Source organism: Mauremys reevesii, linkage group 3 (genome assembly GCF_016161935.1).
Source record: "Mauremys reevesii isolate NIE-2019 linkage group 3, ASM1616193v1, whole genome shotgun sequence".
Taxonomy (NCBI): Eukaryota; Metazoa; Chordata; order Testudines; family Geoemydidae; genus Mauremys; species Mauremys reevesii.
In genome coordinates, this window is record NC_052625.1 from 207,496,420 (window position 1) to 207,513,475 (window position 17,056).

Consider the following 17,056-nt stretch of genomic DNA (forward strand, 5'->3'; position numbering starts at 1 on the left):
CTTAGATTTCCAGAAAGCCTTTGACAAGGTCCTCACCAAAGGCTCTTACGTAAATTAAGCTGTCATGGGATAAAAGGAAAGGTCCTTTCATGGATTGAGAACTGGTTAAAGGACAGGGAACAAAGGGTAGGAATTAATGGTAAATTTTCAGAATGGAGAGGGGTAACTAGTGGTGTTCCCAAGGGTCAGTCCTAGGACCAATCCTATTCAATTTATTCATAAATGATCTGGAGAAAGGGGTAAACAGTGAGGTGGCAAAGTTTGCAGATGATACTAAACTACTCAAGATAGTTAAGACTAAAGCAGATTGTGAAGAACTTCAAAAGCTCACAAAACTAAGTGATTGGGCAACAAAATGGCAAATGAAATTTAATGTGGATAAATGTAAAGTAATGCACACTGGAAAAAATAACCCCAACTATACATACAACATGATGGGGGCTAATTTAGCTACAACGAGTCAGGAAAAGATCTTGGAGTTATCGTGGATAGTTCTCTGAAGATGTCCACGCAGTGTGCAGAGGCGGTCAAAAAAGCAAACAGGATGTTAGGAATCATTAAAAGGGGATAGAGAATAAGACTGAGAATATATTATTGCCCTTATATAAATCCATGGTACGCCCACATCTCGAATACTGTGTACAGATGTGGTCTCCTCACCTCAAAAAGATATTCTAGCACTAGAAAAGGTTCAGAAAGAGCAACTAAAATGATTAGGGGTTTAGAGAAGGTCCCATATGAGGAAAGATTAAAGAGGCTAGGACTCTTCAGTTTGGAAAAGAGAAGACTAAGGGGGGACATGATAGAGGTATATAAAATCATGAGTGATGTTGAGAAAGTGGATAAGGAAAAGTTATTTACTTATTCACATAATACAAGAACTAGGGGTCACCAAATGAAATTAATAGGCAGCAGGTTTAAAACAAATAAAAGGAAGTTCTTCTTCACGCAGCGCACAGTCAACTTGTGGAACTCCTTACCTGAGGAGGTTGTGAAGGCTAGGACTATAACAATGTTTAAAAGGGGACTGGATAAATTCATGGTGGCTAAGTCCATAAATGGCTATTAGCCAGGATGGGTAAGAATGGTGTCCCTAGCCTCTGTTCGTCAGAGGATGGAGATGGATGGCAGGAGAGAGATCACTTGATCATTGCCTGTTAGGTTCACTCCCTCAGGGGCACCTGGCATTGGCCACTGTCGGTAGACAGATACTGGGCTAGATGGACCTTTGGTCTGACCCGGTACGGCCTTTCTTATGTTCTTATGTTCTTATGTTCTTAAGATGGACCTGACTGAGGGGTCCTGTTTTCTGTACCAACAAGCTCTGTTTAAACTGTGTTCCCGTCATCTAATAAACCTTCTGTTTTACTGTCTGGCTGAGAGTCACATCTGACTGCGGAGTTGGGGTGCAGGGCCCTCTGGTTGCCCCAGGACCTGCCTGGGCAGACTCGCTGTGGAAAGTGCACGGTGTGGAAGGGCTGAATGCTCCGAGGTCAGACCCAGGAAGGTGTAAGCTTCTTGCCCTGGAGACAGTCTGCTCAGAGAGGAGGCTACCCCAGAGTCCTGACTGGCTTTGTATGGAGTTGTTCCAAAGCATCCCAGCATCCCCTTCCACACCGTGCGCTTCCCGGAAGTCTGCACAGGCACTGACACTCCCTCCTCTGGCCTTTGTCTCTGTTCCAAGCATTAGGAGGCCACCTGATCTCTTTGTTCTCCAACACCTTCAGCTGACACCTTGCAGGAGAGTGGCCCAGGCTATCAGTTGCCTGGAGACAGGGTGTCGGCCATTCTCTGTGCAGACGGCATCACACTGGCCCTCTAGGGCTTTACAACAATCACACCCCCTTATCCCACCATCTAGAGCCTTAAGAAATGCATTGGGGAAACTGAGGCACACAGACAGTATTCAGAGAAAACACCTGTATACGACCAGTTACATACTTTGAAGGGTGTAAAATAATCAAATATTGTGCTAAATACAATGATACTCCAAACTGACCACCAAATTGAAGTTGCATGTTTTTCCCCTCAGGTGAGGGTTCTGGGGTGGGGCTGGGGATGAGGGGTTCACAGTGCAGGAGCGTGCTCGGTGCTGGGGGTGCAGGCTTTGGGGTGGGGCAGGGCTGAGGATGAGGAACTTGGGGTGCAGACAGGCTGCCCCAGGGCTAGGGCCAGAGAGGACTCCCCATCACCACCACTGGCAGCAGCAAGCTCCAGGGGAGGGTCCCCTCCTGCCCCCCATGGCACACACACTCTGCACATGCTCCTAGGGCCCCTCTCAGGTCCAGAAAGCTCACTCCCTCCCCTATGATGGGTACTGGGGGCACAGGTGGCCTTCCATGTTGCTGCCCTCACCATAACTTCACTGTGGATGGGGATGGGGCTGCCTTGCCCAGCATGGGGCAGAAGTGGGGGAGGCAGGGTGGTGGCTGGCTATGGGGTGGGGGAGCAGGGTGTCATAAAATTCACCCAAGCCCCAGCTGCTCAGGTCTAGGAAGCCTCCCTCTCCCATCCCTCCTGTGGCGGGTGGGTGGGTGGGTGCTGGGGGAGGGGGCATTGCCTTCACATGTGGCTTCCTGCCTCCCCTGTGCAGCCTGCTGTGCCTCACTGGGGGTAGGAGTAGGGGCTGGGGCTGGGGCTGGGGCTGGGGCTGGGGCAGGGGGGGAATCATAGGGTCAAACACTCACGGAAGCCCCAGCAGCTGCTAAGGTGAATGATGTCTGTCTCCTGGCCCGTTTGTGTCTCCTCCAGGTAGGGGCAGGAGAGGGCAGGAGAGGAGAGGAGGGGAGGCCCTCTCCTCCTCCCTCCCCTCCTGAGTGCTTCAGCAGTCGTTAGCACTTTCCTCTTATGCTAATGCTGCAGCCCTTAGGCTACGGCAGCAGCAGCAAAGGAGAGAGAGAGAGACGTGCTGTGCGCTCTCTTTACATTCAGGCAGGGAAACTCCGGGGAGGGGGGAAAATCTAATATTTCCAACTATTGGTGGAGCAGAGCCCCTGATTGTGAATATTCCTGGGGCTTTAGCTCCACGAGCCCATATAAGTTGGCGCCCATGCTTGGAGATGGAGACGAGACGTGCGGGCTTGTGAGCAGGCCACAGGGAGCGCCAGGGGCTGGGGAAAACCACAGAGCCCCCTGACCAGCCGTGGGGCTGGCTGCCTGGACAAGGCTGGGGACCACTGCAGGGCCGGTTCGTGTGACGCTGACTCCGGCCAGGCTCTGGGGGGTGGATGAGTGTCAGGGGGCCTGGCCCCCCATGCACCCCCATCCCATCCCCCAGTGCTGCTCCCAGCCCCCATGCGTCCCCCATCTCATCCCCCAGTGCCGCTCCCAGCCCCCCACGCAGCCCCCACCCCATCCCCCTGTGCTGCTCCCAGCACCTCACACGGCCCCCATCCCATCCCCCTGTGCTGCTCCCAGCACCTCACACGGCCCCCATCCCATCCCCCTGTGCTGCTCCCAGCACCTCACACGGCCCCCATCCCATCCCCTGTGCTGCTCCCAGCACCTCACACGCCCCCATCCCATCCCATCCCATCCCCAGTGCCGCTCCCAGCCCCCACGCAGCCCCACCCCATCCCCAGTGCCGCTCCCAGCCCCCACGCGCCCCCACCCCATCCCCAGTGTCGCTCCCAGCACCCCACGCAGCCCCCACCCCATCCCCAGTGTCGCTCCCAGCCCCACGCGGCCCCCACCCCATCCCCCTGTGCTGCTCCCAGCCCCCACGCGGCCCCCATCGCCTCCCCCAGTGTCGCGCCCAGCACCCCACGCGGCCCCCACCCCATCCCCTGTGCTGCTCCCAGCACCTCACACGGCCCCATCCCATCCCATCCCATCCCCAGTGCCGCTCCCAGCCCCCACGCAGCCCCCACCCCATCCCCAGTGCCGCTCCCAGCCCCACGCGCCCCCACCCCATCCCCAGTGTCGCTCCCAGCACCCCACGCAGCCCCCACCCCATCCCCAGTGTCGCTCCCAGCCCCCACGCGGCCCCACCCCATCCCCTGTGCTGCTCCCAGCCCCACGCAGCCCCCACCCCATCCCCAGTGCCGCTCCCAGCCCCCACGCAGCCCCCACCCCATCCCCTGTGCTGCTCCCAGCCCCCACGCAGCCCCCACCCCATCCCCAGTGTCGCTCCCAGCCCCCACAGCCCCCACCCCATCCCCTGTGCTGCTCCCAGCACCCCACGCGCCCCACCCCATCCCCTGTGCCGCTCCCAGCCCCATGCGCCCCATCTCATCCCCAGTGCCGCTCCCAGCCCCATGCGTCCCCATCTCATCACCCAGTGCCGCTCCCAGCCCCCATGCATCCCCACCCCATCCCCAGTGTCGCTCCCAGCCCCCACGCGCCCCCACCCCATCCCCTGTGCCGCTCCCAGCCCCCATGCGTCCCCCATCTCATCCCCAGTGCCGCTCCCAGCCCCCACGCAGCCCCACCCCATCCCCTGTGCTGCTCCCAGCCCCCACGCAGCCCCACCCCATCCCCAGTGTCGCTCCCAGCCTCCCACGCAGCCCTCCCCATCCCCAGTGTCGCTCCCAGCCCCACGCGGCCCCACCCCATCCCCTGTGCCGCTCCCAGCCCCATGCGTCCCCATCTCATCCCCAGTGCCGCTCCCAGCCCCCACGCAGCCCCCACCCCATCCCCAGTGCCGCTCCCAGCCCCCACGCAGCCCCCACCCCATCCCCAGTGCCGCTCCCAGCCCCCACGCAGCCCCCACCCCATCCCCAGTGTCGGTCCCAGCACCCCACGTGGCCCCACCCCATCCCCAGTGTCGCTCCCAGCCCCCACGCAGCCCCACCCCATCCCCTGTGCTGCTGCCAGCCCCCACGCAGCCCCCACCCCATCCCCTGTGCTGCTCCCAGCCCCCACGCGCCCCATCCCATCCCCAGTGCCGCTCCCAGCCCCCACACAGCCCCCATCCCCAGTGCCGCTCCCAGCCCCCACGCAGCCCCACCCCATCCCCTGTGCCGCTCCCAGCCCCCACGCAGCCCCCACCCCATCCCCTGTGCCGCTCCCAGCCCCACGCAGCCCCCACCCCATCCCCTGTGCCGCTCCCAGCCCCACGCAGCCCCCACCCCATCCCCAGTGTCGCTCCCAGCCCCACGCAGCCCCCACCCCATCCCCAGTGTCGCTCCCAGCCCCCACGCAGCCCCCACCCCATCCCCTGTGCTGCTGCCAGCCCCCACGCGGCCCCCATCCCATCCCCAGTGCCGCTCCCAGCCCCCACACAGCCCCCATCCCCAGTGCCGCTCCCAGCCCCCACGCAGCCCCCACCCCATCCCCTGTGCCGCTCCCAGCCCCCACGCAGCCCCCACCCCATCCCCTGTGCTGCTCCCAGCCCCCACGCAGCCCCCACCCCATCCCCAGTGTCGCTCCCAGCACCCCACGCGCCCCCACCCCATCCCCAGTGCCGCTCCCAGCCCCCACGCAGCCCCACCCCATCCCCAGTGCCGCTCCCAGCCCCCACGCAGCCCCCACCCCATCCCCAGTGTCGGTCCCAGCACCCCACGTGGCCCCCACCCCATCCCCAGTGTCGCTCCCAGCCCCCACGCAGCCCCCACCCCATCCCCTGTGCTGCTGCCAGCCCCCACGCAGCCCCCACCCCATCCCCTGTGCTGCTCCCAGCCCCCACGCAGCCCCCATCCCATCCCATCCCCAGTGCCGCTCCCAGCCCCACACAGCCCCCATCCCCAGTGCCGCTCCCAGCCCCCACGCAGCCCCCACCCCATCCCCAGTGTCGCTCCCAGCCCCCACGCAGCCCCCACCCCATCCCCAGTGCCGCTCCCAGCCCCCACGCAGCCCCACCCCATCCCCTGTGCCGCTCCCAGCCCCCACGCGCCCCCACCCCATCCCCTGTGCCGCTCCCAGCCCCATGCGTCCCCATCCCATCCCCAGTGCCGCTCCCAGCCCCCACACAGCCCCCATCCCCAGTGCCGCTCCCAGCCCCCACGCAGCCCCCACCCCATCCCCAGTGCCGCTCCCAGCCCCCACGCAGCCCCCACCCCATCCCCTGTGCCGCTCCCAGCCCCCACGCAGCCCCACCCCATCCCCTGTGCCGCTCCCAGCCCCCACGCAGCCCCCACCCCATCCCCTGTGCCGCTCCCAGCCCCCACGCAGCCCCCACCCCATCCCCAGTGTCGCTCCCAGCCCCCACGCAGCCCCCACCCCATCCCCAGTGTCGGTCCCAGCCCCCACGCAGCCCCCACCCCATCCCCAGTGTCGCTCCCAGCCCCCACGCAGCCCCACCCCATCCCCTGTGCTGCTGCCAGCCCCCACGCGGCCCCCATCCCATCCCCAGTGCCGCTCCCAGCCCCACACAGCCCCCATCCCCAGTGCCGCTCCCAGCCCCCACGCAGCCCCCACCCCATCCCCTGTGCCGCTCCCAGCCCCCACGCGGCCCCCACCCCATCCCCTGTGCTGCTCCCAGCCCCCACGCAGCCCCCATCCCATCCCATCCCCAGTGCCGCTCCCAGCCCCCACACAGCCCCATCCCCAGTGCCGCTCCCAGCCCCCACGCAGCCCCCACCCCATCCCCTGTGCCGCTCCCAGCCCCCACGCAGCCCCCACCCCATCCCCTGTGCCGCTCCCAGCCCCCACGCAGCCCCCACCCCATCCCCTGTGCCGCTCCCAGCCCCACGCAGCCCCCACCCCATCCCCTGTGCCGCTCCCAGCCCCCACGCAGCCCCCACCCCATCCCCAGTGCCGCTCCCAGCCCCCACGCAGCCCCCACCCCATCCCCTGTGCCGCTCCCAGCCCCCACGCAGCCCCACCCCATCCCCAGTGCCGCTCCCAGCCCCCACGCAGCCCCCACCCCATCCCCTGTGCCGCTCCCAGCCCCCACGCAGCCCCCACCCCATCCCCAGTGCCGCTCCCAGCCCCCACGCAGCCCCCACCCCATCCCCAGTGTCGCTCCCAGCACCCCATGCGGCCCCCATCCCATCCCATCCCCAGTGCCGCTCCCAGCCCCCACGCAGCCCCCACCCCATCCCCAGTGTCGCTCCCAGCACCCCATGCGGCCCCCACCCCATCCCCAGTGCCGCTCCCAGCCCCCACGCAGCCCCCACCCCATCCCCAGTGCCGCTCCCAGCCCCAATGCCACCCACCCCGGTAGCCCGTCTCTCCAGCCCCACACACACACACTCCAGCCCAGCCCGCCCGTCGCGCGCACCTGGAAGATGTCGTTGGCACATTTCCGGCACAGGTTGTGCTGGCAGGGCAGGATGACCACGGGCTTGCTGAACATCTCCAGGCAGATGGGGCAGATCAGCTGCTTCTCCAGGCTGTCCATGCTGTGCGAGTCCCCCAGCATGGGCTTGAATCCCACCGCAAAGTTCATCCCCGCGGCCCTGCCCGGTGCTCTGCCCCGGCCTCCCCTTGGGCTGGCTGCCTGGCCCTGGCCTGCGCTCGCCCCGTCTGCGCCTCTAGCTCCGTGCGTCCGTCTGCCCCGGAGCCGCTCCCCTGCCCGTCTGCACTGGCTGCCCGCCCCGGCCCCGGCCCCGGCCCCGGCCCCAGCCCCTGCGGTGAGCGCGGGCGCTAATTTTAGCAGCACGTGGGCCCCGTGGAATCCCAGAGCCAATTTTATCGCAGGCCGAGGCTGCAGCTGTCAGCGGCGTCGGGTGACACTGAGTCACGCAGGCTTGGCGGGGTCCTGGCTCCCTCTGGGCCAGGCTGGGTCCTGGCAGGCCGGTGTGCTCCTCCCCCTCGCAGCCAGGGGCCCTGCGGTGCTGTCCCGGGGAGGCCAGCAGGACGGAGGCCTGGGGGAGGGAAAGGGCCCCATGCAGCGGGGTGACCCTGGAGGGCAGCCTGCTCCTTGGGCTCAGCAGGGGCAAAGACCCCGCAGCACCGGACCCTGCCCAGATGTGCTCCCAGGCCAGGCCACGAGGCACCGCAGGGAGAGGAGGCAGAGGGAGGCCAGGCCAAGCCGAGACGGGCGCGTGCTGGTTACTCCAGGCCGGTTGGGTGGGTGCAGCTGCAGCCACCCCTGGGTTCATGGGCTGACATTGCTGCAGGGGCTCTTGGGGACTCTGAGCCACACGCCAGGGCCCCTGCACCTGTAATTCCCCTCAGGGGGCCAGCCCCGTTCCCCTCCCTCCTGCGGGAGCATTGCCAGTCTGCACAGCCGCCTGCCTTCTCTGGGCTGTTCCCGGCAGAGCCAGGCTGCCAAGCGCCAGGCCGGCTTCTGGCTGACAACACAGTGACTGTCCCGGTGACAGAGCCGCACGGCTCTCCTGTGTCACCCAAGCACCCGGCTGCTTCAGGCTGACAACACAGTGACTGACCCGGTGACAGAGCCGCACGGCTCTCCTGTGTCACCCAAGCACCCGGCTGCTTCAGGCTGACAACACAGTGACTGACCCGGTGACAGAGCCACACGGCTCTCCTGTGTCACCCAAGCACCCGGCTGCTTCAGGCTGACAACACAGTGACTGTCCCGGTGACAGAGCCGCACGGCTCTCCTGTGTCACCCAAGCACCCGGCTGCTTCAGGCTGACAACACAGTGACTGTCCCGGTGACAGAGCCGCACGGCTCTCCTGTGTCACCCAAGCACCCGGCTGCTTCAGGCTGACAACACAGTGACTGTCCCGGTGACAGAGCCGCACGGCTCTCCTGTGTCACCCAAGCACCCGGCTGCTTCAGGCTGACAACACAGTGACTGTCCCGGTGACAGAGCCGCACAGCTCTCCTGTGTCACCCAAGCACCCGGCTGCTTCAGGCTGACAACACAGTGACTGTCCCGGTGACAGAGCCGCACGGCTCTCCTGTGTCACCCAAGCACCCGGCTGCTTCAGGCTGACAACACAGTGACTGTCCCGGTGACAGAGCCGCACGGCTCTCCTGTGTCACCCAAGCACCCGGCTGCTTCAGGCTGACAACACAGTGACTGTCCCGTGACAGAGCCGCACGGCTCTCCTGTGTCACCCAAGCACCCGGCTGCTTCAGGCTGACAACACAGTGACTGTCCCGGTGACAGAGCCGCACGGCTCTCCTGTGTCACCCAAGCACCCGGCTGCTTCAGGCTGACAACACAGTGACTGTCCCGGTGACAGAGCCGCACGGCTCTCCTGTGTCACCCAAGCACCCGGCTGCTTCAGGCTGACAACACAGTGACTGTCCCGGTGACAGAGCCGCACGGCTCTCCTGTGTCACCCAAGCACCCGGCTGCTTCTGGCTGACAACACAGTGCCTGTCCCGGTGACAGAGCCGCACGGCTCTCCTGTGTCACCCAAGCACCCGGCTGCTTCAGGCTGACAACACAGTGCCTGTCCCGGTGACAGAGCCGCACGGCTCTCCTGTGTCACCCAAGCACCCGGCTGCTTCAGGCTGACAACACAGTGACTGTCCCGGTGACAGAGCCGCACGGCTCTCCTGTGTCACCCAAGCACCCGGCTGCTTCAGGCTGACAACACAGTGACTGTCCCGGTGACAGAGCCGCACGGCTCTCCTGTGTCACCCAAGCACCCGGCTGCTTCAGGCTGACAACACAGTGACTGTCCCGGTGACAGAGCCGCACGGCTCTCCTGTGTCACCCAAGCACCCGGCTGCTTCAGGCTGACAACACAGTGCCTGTCCCGGTGACAGAGCCGCACGGCTCTCCTGTGTCACCCAAGCACCCGGCTGCTTCAGGCTGACAACACAGTGACTGTCCTGGTGACAGGGCCACTGACGTTATTGACTTGAACTGGGACCGTATAGATCATAGTTGCAACCAAGGTCCTGTAGTGGCACCAAATCTTGTATAAGGGGGTCATATAAGGTGTCTAAGACCAGGTTCTGGGTTGCTGGTTACGATTGTGCTGTCTGTGTGTCTGTATCAGTTTTGTAGTTGAAGTTATGAGTATTGGCTCTGTACTGTCTGTATTTCAAACTTCTGCTCTGCTTCTAGGTGACACCCCAGACAAGTTGGTGTTAGCTCTGCTTAGTGGCCCGTTAAGGACCATCAGCTACAACTGACCCATGGAGAGAAGGCAGATCCGCCTTGTGACTCAGCAAGGCAGGCAGGGACCTGCCTATGGACAGAACTCTGAGGTTTTTCCAGGACATGGGCTGGGTAACTTGTGTTTGGAACAAAGGAAGAGAGGCCACATGACAAGAGACTATAAAAGGCAGCTGCAGCTCCTCTATCCGGTCTTCAATCCTGCTTCTGACCTCTGGAGGGACTTTGCTACAAACTGAAGCTCTACACAAAGGACTGAAGGACCCATCCCAGCTCGGGATGTTCCAGAGACTTGATTTGAACCTGCAGTTTACTCCAGCACTGCTACAAGCCTGAACCAAGAACTTTGCCATCACTGTATGGAATTGATTCCATTTAACCAATTCTAGCTCTCATCTCTACCTTTTTCCCTTTATGAATAAACCTTTAGATTTTAGATTCTAAAGGATTGGCAACAGTGTGATTTGTGGGTAAGATCTGATGTGTAAATTGACCTGGGTCTGGGGCTTGGTCCTTTGGGATCGAGGGAACCTTTTTCTTTCACTGGGGTGTTGGTTTTCATAACCATTCATCCCCAGGACGAGTGCACTGGTGGTGATACTGGGAGACTGGAGTGTCTAAGGAAATTGCTTGTGTGACTTGTGGTTAGCCAGTGGGGTGAGACCAAAGTCCTTTTGTCTGGCTGGTTTGGTTTGCCTTAGAGGTGGAAAAACCCCAGCCTAGGGCTGTGACTGCCCAGTTTAAGCAATTGGTCCTGATTTGGCACTCTCGGTTGGGTCCCGCCAGAACCAGCATCGTTACACTGTCCCATAATGCTCTGTTTCTGTACTGGATTGACTCGGAGACCAAAAGGGGATATTGTCCTTTAGACGGGACTTGTGGTGTAAAAATATTTGTCCTCAACTCTCTTTGAAGCCTGTAATTCCACAGAGCAGCTCACCTGTGAACTGTCTCGTTCCTTCGAATGGCTGTTGCTGAAGGCATTGTCTGAGCAAGGACCCACTGAATGGCGATCGCAGCACATGCCATCAAAGCCCACGTGTGGAGCTGCTGGTCAGCGCCCAGCCTGCAGCTAGAAAGGAAGCTTCAGGCCTGATCCAGCCGTCTCAGGTCTGCTTAGACTTTGAACAGGGAAAGCATAAGTCGTAGGCCGGCGTCTTGCACCTACTGCTTTGGAGCGAAGGCCCGGAAGGACTCGCAGCCTCTGCCCCCGGACGGCCTATTGGACTATTACCCTTTACAGGGGTTCCAGAGAGACTGTTACAGCTCAGCCGCCACGAACCTGACCTAGGACTTCACACCCTTGAGATTAGCCACAGCAACGCTCGTCTTCCTTCCCCGTTAGCTGTAGTGACTGGAGCTTACTGGGTAAGGGCTGAGACACACACGGAGCTGGGGATCAGTGTTCAGGCCTTTGGGATTGCTGAACCCAGAGGCAGATTATGGTTTTGTGGGGCCCTGGGCCAGAACAAGAAGAGGGCCCCTCCCCACCCCTTCCGCCTGCAGTCTCCCCCCTCCCTGAACTCTTGCTGGGAAAGTGGGGTCGGGGCACAGGGCTTCCCCCACTCCCTGGCAGGAGCACCAGGCAGACAGGCGGAGTGGGTTGGGGGTGTCCATCTTTCCAGCCCCCCAATTGGCCGTGGCCCCTGGGGACAGGCCCCATTGGCCCATGGCTAATCCACCACTGGGGGAACCTCACACGTGGTGAGCCAGTAACCCCCTGTATTACACCTGGCTGCCGGCCTGGGAGCCAGGGGCTGAAATGCCTCCAGCGGCTGGAGTTTGGCTGCAGAAGCCGTTATGTCACTGGCCTGGTGACTCCAATTATAGACTAACCCAGCAGCTTTGGGGACTGGCGGCTCCACTTCGTGCTGTCTGCCCTGCGCGTGGCACCCCAGTGTGACCCATCCAGGCACCTGCTCACACCCCCAAACGCAATTTCCCACCTCTACCAGGTACCTGCAGGATCCTGACAGCGCACTATGCACAACACTGCATCAGGTCCCCCCCAAGGACCGGTCTGTTAGAGGGCCCTAGCAGGGGGAGTTTTCAGGCAGCCCCACTCCTGTTTGCCACCCCAAACCTTTGGGTTTGAAACTGGGCTGGGGTCCTGCCATTCCCTCCTCCCCTCATCTGCCAGGCAGTAACCCACTGCCTCCATGTGCCGGCTGTCGTGGCTGCAGCCTGGCGGTCCTGACCCTAGGTGGGGGTAGGAAGCATTTGGGAGGATCTGGGTAACTTGTCCCACTGCACAGTGGGGCCCAACCCAGTCCTGTCTCTGGGGCTCTGGTGTCCCGGGGCTCGTCAGGCCAGGACCCAGGGTGCTCCCCAGCATTGACAGGCCCCCCTGGAGTCATGACTCCACCCCACAGCCCCCATTTCCCCCTTGTGGGTAACCTGTTCCCCTCCCCCCAGGGCAGAGGCCTCTCTCAGCACCCCCTCCTGATGGGCTGTGATTCGGGGTCTCTTACTGAGAACCTGCCATGGCCAGGGCCACCTTCTGACCAGGGGTCTGTTACCAGCACGCAGCTGGGGGCTGTTTACCCTTCGCTGGGGCCTCTCTCACCCCTGGGCAGGGCAAATCCGTCCAGCCCTCGCCCTGCCCAGGTCTCCCTGCGCTCAGCCGGGCTCTCAGCCAGCACAGGGCTCAGCGAGGGCAGGCTGGGAGCTGGCACTGTTGGGCACAGCATCCAGCTGAGGTTACACCTGAGCCCGTGGGAATCACAGCCCCCCTGGGGACCTGGGTGGGGCCGTTCCTCTGCCCCCTCGGGCCCAGGGCTGGTTACAGACAGGAAGGTGCCCTGAGCCTAGCAGCCTTTCCTTCGCGTCACAAGCGGGGAGAAGGACTCTCCCTCTCCCTGACAGACAGCCGTCTGCGTGTTCCTGGCACCTCCACGCCCAGCCTTCCGGCTCGGGGGTGCAGGAACCGGGGTGGAGTTTTGTCCTACAGTGACCCAGACATTCCTCACAAGGACGTCTGAGCTGGTGACCTGGAGAACCCCGACTACCAGCCCCCGCCCGCCTGTGTCTGCCCAGGGCTCTGAGCCATAGGCAAGCGAATGGCTCCATGCCTGGGTCTGTAGCCCATCACAGCCCTTCAGCATTCGATGGGGGGCACCACCCAGGGTGTGACACGGGGCCTCTGTCCCAGAATCTCCCCACCCCAGGAGTGTCTCCCCCTTGGCCACCTCCCTCCGCTCCCCTGGGGGTCTGATGAGTCCGACAAGACACAAGCACCCATGTCTGGAGTGGGAGCTCATCCACCAGCACTGTGACAAAGTAGGAATTTTCTGTAATATTTTTAAACCCCTGCACATGCCTCAGTTTCCCCTATATTTTGCATAGCTACCCAGTGGGAGGAAAAGCCTCCCTGAGAGCAAACAGTCATAACAGCCCTAGGTGTGAATGGCGCCATCTGTCTCAGCTGGGATGGGTCGTTGCAGAGACCTGGCTGAGGCTGGCCCCGTATCAATGGAGAACCTGAGAAGATGATGGGAAATCGAACCATCAGGACACTGACACCTACCAGCCAGCGACCCAGAGGGATACAGGTTTCCCCACCTCAGCAGTAAAGCTGAGCAGAGACCCAAGTTCCCTCTAAGCTGCACAGCAACGCAGCAGCCTATCAAGGGCCACGCAGGTGCCTCTCCCATGGCCCCAGCCCCAGAGCTGCCGCAGCTGTGGAGAGGCGCTGCCCCCACCCCACAGGTGCTGCTGTGGGAGAGAGGGGTGGGGGTGAGTCCTCTCTCCCCACCGCAGCCCCAAGGCAGCCTGCACCCCAACCCCTCAGCCCCAGCCCCACCCCAGAGCCTGCACCCCAACCCTCTGCCCCAACCCTGATCCCCCTTCACACCCCGAACCTTTCATCCTTGACCCCACCCCAGAGCCTGAACCCCCCTCCGCACCCCAACCCTGATCCCCCTCCCACACACTGAACCATCATCCCCAGCCCCACCCAGAGCCTGCACCCTCTGTACCCCAACCCTGATCCCCCTCCCACACCCCAAACCTCTCATCCTTGACCCCACCCCAGAGCCTGCACCCCCCCTCTGCACCCCAACCCTGATCCCCCTCCCACACACTGAACCATCATCCCCAGCCCCACCCAGAGCCTGCACCCCCTGTACCCCAACCCTGATCCCCACACCCCAAACCACTCATCCTTGACCCCACCCCAGAGCCTGCACCCCACCCCACACCCCAACCCTCTGTCCCAGCCCTGAGCCCCCTCCCACACTCCAAACCCCTCGGCCCCACCCCCACCACACATCACCTCCATATTGATGCACATAGAATTCATTCCGCACATGCATGGGAAAAATTAGAGGGAACATCGGCAGAGACCCCAGCTGAGAACAAAGGGTTGGGAGGTGCGAGGGGGGGATAAGAGCTGGGGGCAGGGAGGAGTCGGGGGCAGGGCTCTCACCTGGAGTCTGACCAAGGAGGGTGGACGGAGAGACAGACAGAGCTGTCTGGGGGGTCACTGCAGCTGGGCTGGGCTGTAACCGTCAGTCAGGTCTCTGGGCGGCCCGAGGGGCTGCCTGGGCCGTGCGCCAGGTGACCAATAAACCCGCCTGGTTTCACAGCGCTGGGTGAGTGTCCCTGCAGGCGCTGGGCGAGGGGCACTGATCCCGGAGGAGAGGACACGTCCCCCCAGGCTCTGTCCCAGACTCGCTGCCTGGAGCTCCCGGGTGGGGCCCAGTCTCAGGAGGCGGGGAGGCCGCGTGGCTCACCCCGGGGGAAGAGTGGGACCCCGGGGGGGGGGGGGTCAGGGTCACTGAAGGCCCCTCCCAGAGCCTGTTCCCAGGCTGGGGGCTTAGCACTGGCCCTGTGGGTCCGTGACCCGCACACACTGTGCCAGAGCAGCTGGCTCTATGGCCACTTCCCAGGGAAAGGTCAGACACTTAGTTCACTCCACAAGGTCCAGCTACAGGCTGACATCTTAGCTTGGCAGAGGATGGTGAACCCCTCAGTCCCAGGCTAATCTCATGTTCTCAAGTCTTGGACACTCCCCCCCCCCCCACAGGAATAAGATATGAGGACAAGGCATAAGTGGGTGAATTCTGCATCACTGCACATGTGCATAATTAATGAACCATGCATATTTTTAATTTTTTGCACAGAAAAAAGCTTCTGCTGGAAAGTTGCTGCAATTCCACCTTTTGCCCACCAGAGGGCGTGGTAGCAATAGAACAAAGCTGCAGCTCCGGGCCAGCTAGGAAAGAGAAAGAGCCTGTAGTGCCTTCTTCACAGTGCCTGTCAGGCCAGGTCAGGAAACAGGGGATATGGGGAGACAGTGTGGAGCTGCTGAGGGGTCAGATGGGGGCTCATAAGGGCTAGTGGAGGAAGACAGACTGGGGCAGAGGCTGAATGGGAGTGGATGCACAAGGCTATGGGGGGGGGGAAGGGCAGGGCCACAGTGGGATGGGGTGGCTGAGTGAGGGCACAGAGACACATGGGGACAAGGTGCAGGGCCACATAGGGATGGGGAGGGGGTGGCTGAGTGGGGGTGCAAGGACACATGGGGACGGGGCAGATGTGCTGACTGAACGGGAGAGCTGGGATCAGTCAGGTCTGCATGGGGGAAGTGCCCCAACAATCCCCACACCCCAAAAAAACCTGTTCCATTCTTCTTCCACCCACACCCAACAACCCTCCAGCTTTGCTCCCTGCCCAGCAATTACTTCCCTCTCCCTCAGCTCCTCCGTTACCCCGACTCCCCCCGGCCTTTGCACTGCTTCGGAGGGGTGTGGGAAATATGGGTCTGTGTTGTACTTTAAATGAATTATTACTCAGAATTCTGTATTAATGTGCCTAGTAAATCTAATTAAAATGCCTAGTATGAATCTATTTGTCAAAAATCATTTCCTGAATCGTTTGTGTTGTCTGCATTGTTACAGACACTTGCTGACAGGTATTTTGAAATAAATTACCAAAATAATTGAAACTGGTGTGATTATATTGTGTTATTTTGACAAATAAAATATGCAGAATTTTACCATATTGTGCACAGAATTTTTATTTTTTTGGCACAGAATTCCACCGGGAGTAATAGACTCATTGATTGCCAGGCCAGAAGGGACCACTGCAACCATCTTGTCTGACTTCCTGCATAACACACGCCAGAGCCTTTCCCCACTATAATTCCCAGAGCAGAGCTTTGAGGAAAACATCCCACTGTGACTGAAAAATGGCCAGCGATGGAAAATCCACAGCTCCTGGTAAATTGTTCCAATGGCTAATTAATTACTCTCACCATTACACATGTATACGTTCTTTCCAGTCTGAATTCGCCTAGCTTCAACTTCCCACCACTGGCATTAAACCTTCCTCTGCTAGACTGAAGCACCCACTATACAATATTTGTCCCCCATGTAGGTACTTACAGACTGGGCTCAAGTCACCAGAGCGCCAAGATGTTCCCGCTTGGTGGCAACAACCCCTCAACGTTCAGCTGGGGACCATAAGTACCAGACCTACGACTAGGAAATCATCATCCAAAACCTGTTTGACCAAGATTCATGGTAATCCTCAAATTCAATCTGCTAGTTGCGTCATCTGTTTCTCCAGACTGCAGACAAACTGCTACTGGGTACTTACCGGAGACACATCGTGAACACCGATCCACTGCCCCTGTAACGGGGGTGGCACCTACCTCTCATGAGCACCCCCTTTCTCTGGCTGACATACCTGCAAACACAGGTCTTTTCACAGGACAGCACCCACCTCTTGTGGACAGCCTCTTTCTCTTGGTTGGGTGTGAGCCTGCTTGTCTTTCTGTTCTTACACGAGGGTGGCACCCACCTCTTGCCAGCACTCCCTGGCTGATGGTTCTCTCAGTGGGTGTTCAGCAGCTCAGCCCTCAGCCCTCCACACACTGCTCCCCTTCCGGGATATTCAGTCCAAGTTCTTATCTCGGCCCTGGTACGAGGCCACAGCACTAAGGCTTCTCCCAGGGGCACTTCTTCAGCTGCCCAGCCGGGACCCATCTCGGTACCCGCAGTTGGTGGTGTTTCAGCAGGGTCCCCTGGGCTCAGTGTGTGACCAGGCTGGCGGGGCCCATCTTGGTGTCCTCGCAGGCCTGGCCAAGTTCTGTGCTCAGTCCCCCGGGCACAGTCTGCCCGCAC

At 61.3% G+C, this 17,056-nt stretch overlaps 1 protein-coding gene across 2 annotated transcripts in view; it reads right to left on the reverse strand.

Moving 5' to 3' along the window:
• The window catches only part of TRIM54 (tripartite motif containing 54), a 49,084-nt gene extending 41,627 nt beyond the window's left edge, over positions 1-7,457 (reverse strand). For both annotated transcript variants that reach the window (XM_039533088.1, XM_039533087.1), the window contains exon 1: positions 7,163-7,457. In XM_039533088.1, the coding sequence (XP_039389022.1) occupies positions 7,163-7,330 (168 nt within the window). In that variant the 5' untranslated portion in view covers positions 7,331-7,457. The remainder of the gene's footprint in view (positions 1-7,162) is intronic.
• Positions 7,458-17,056: the final 9,599 nt, after the last annotated feature.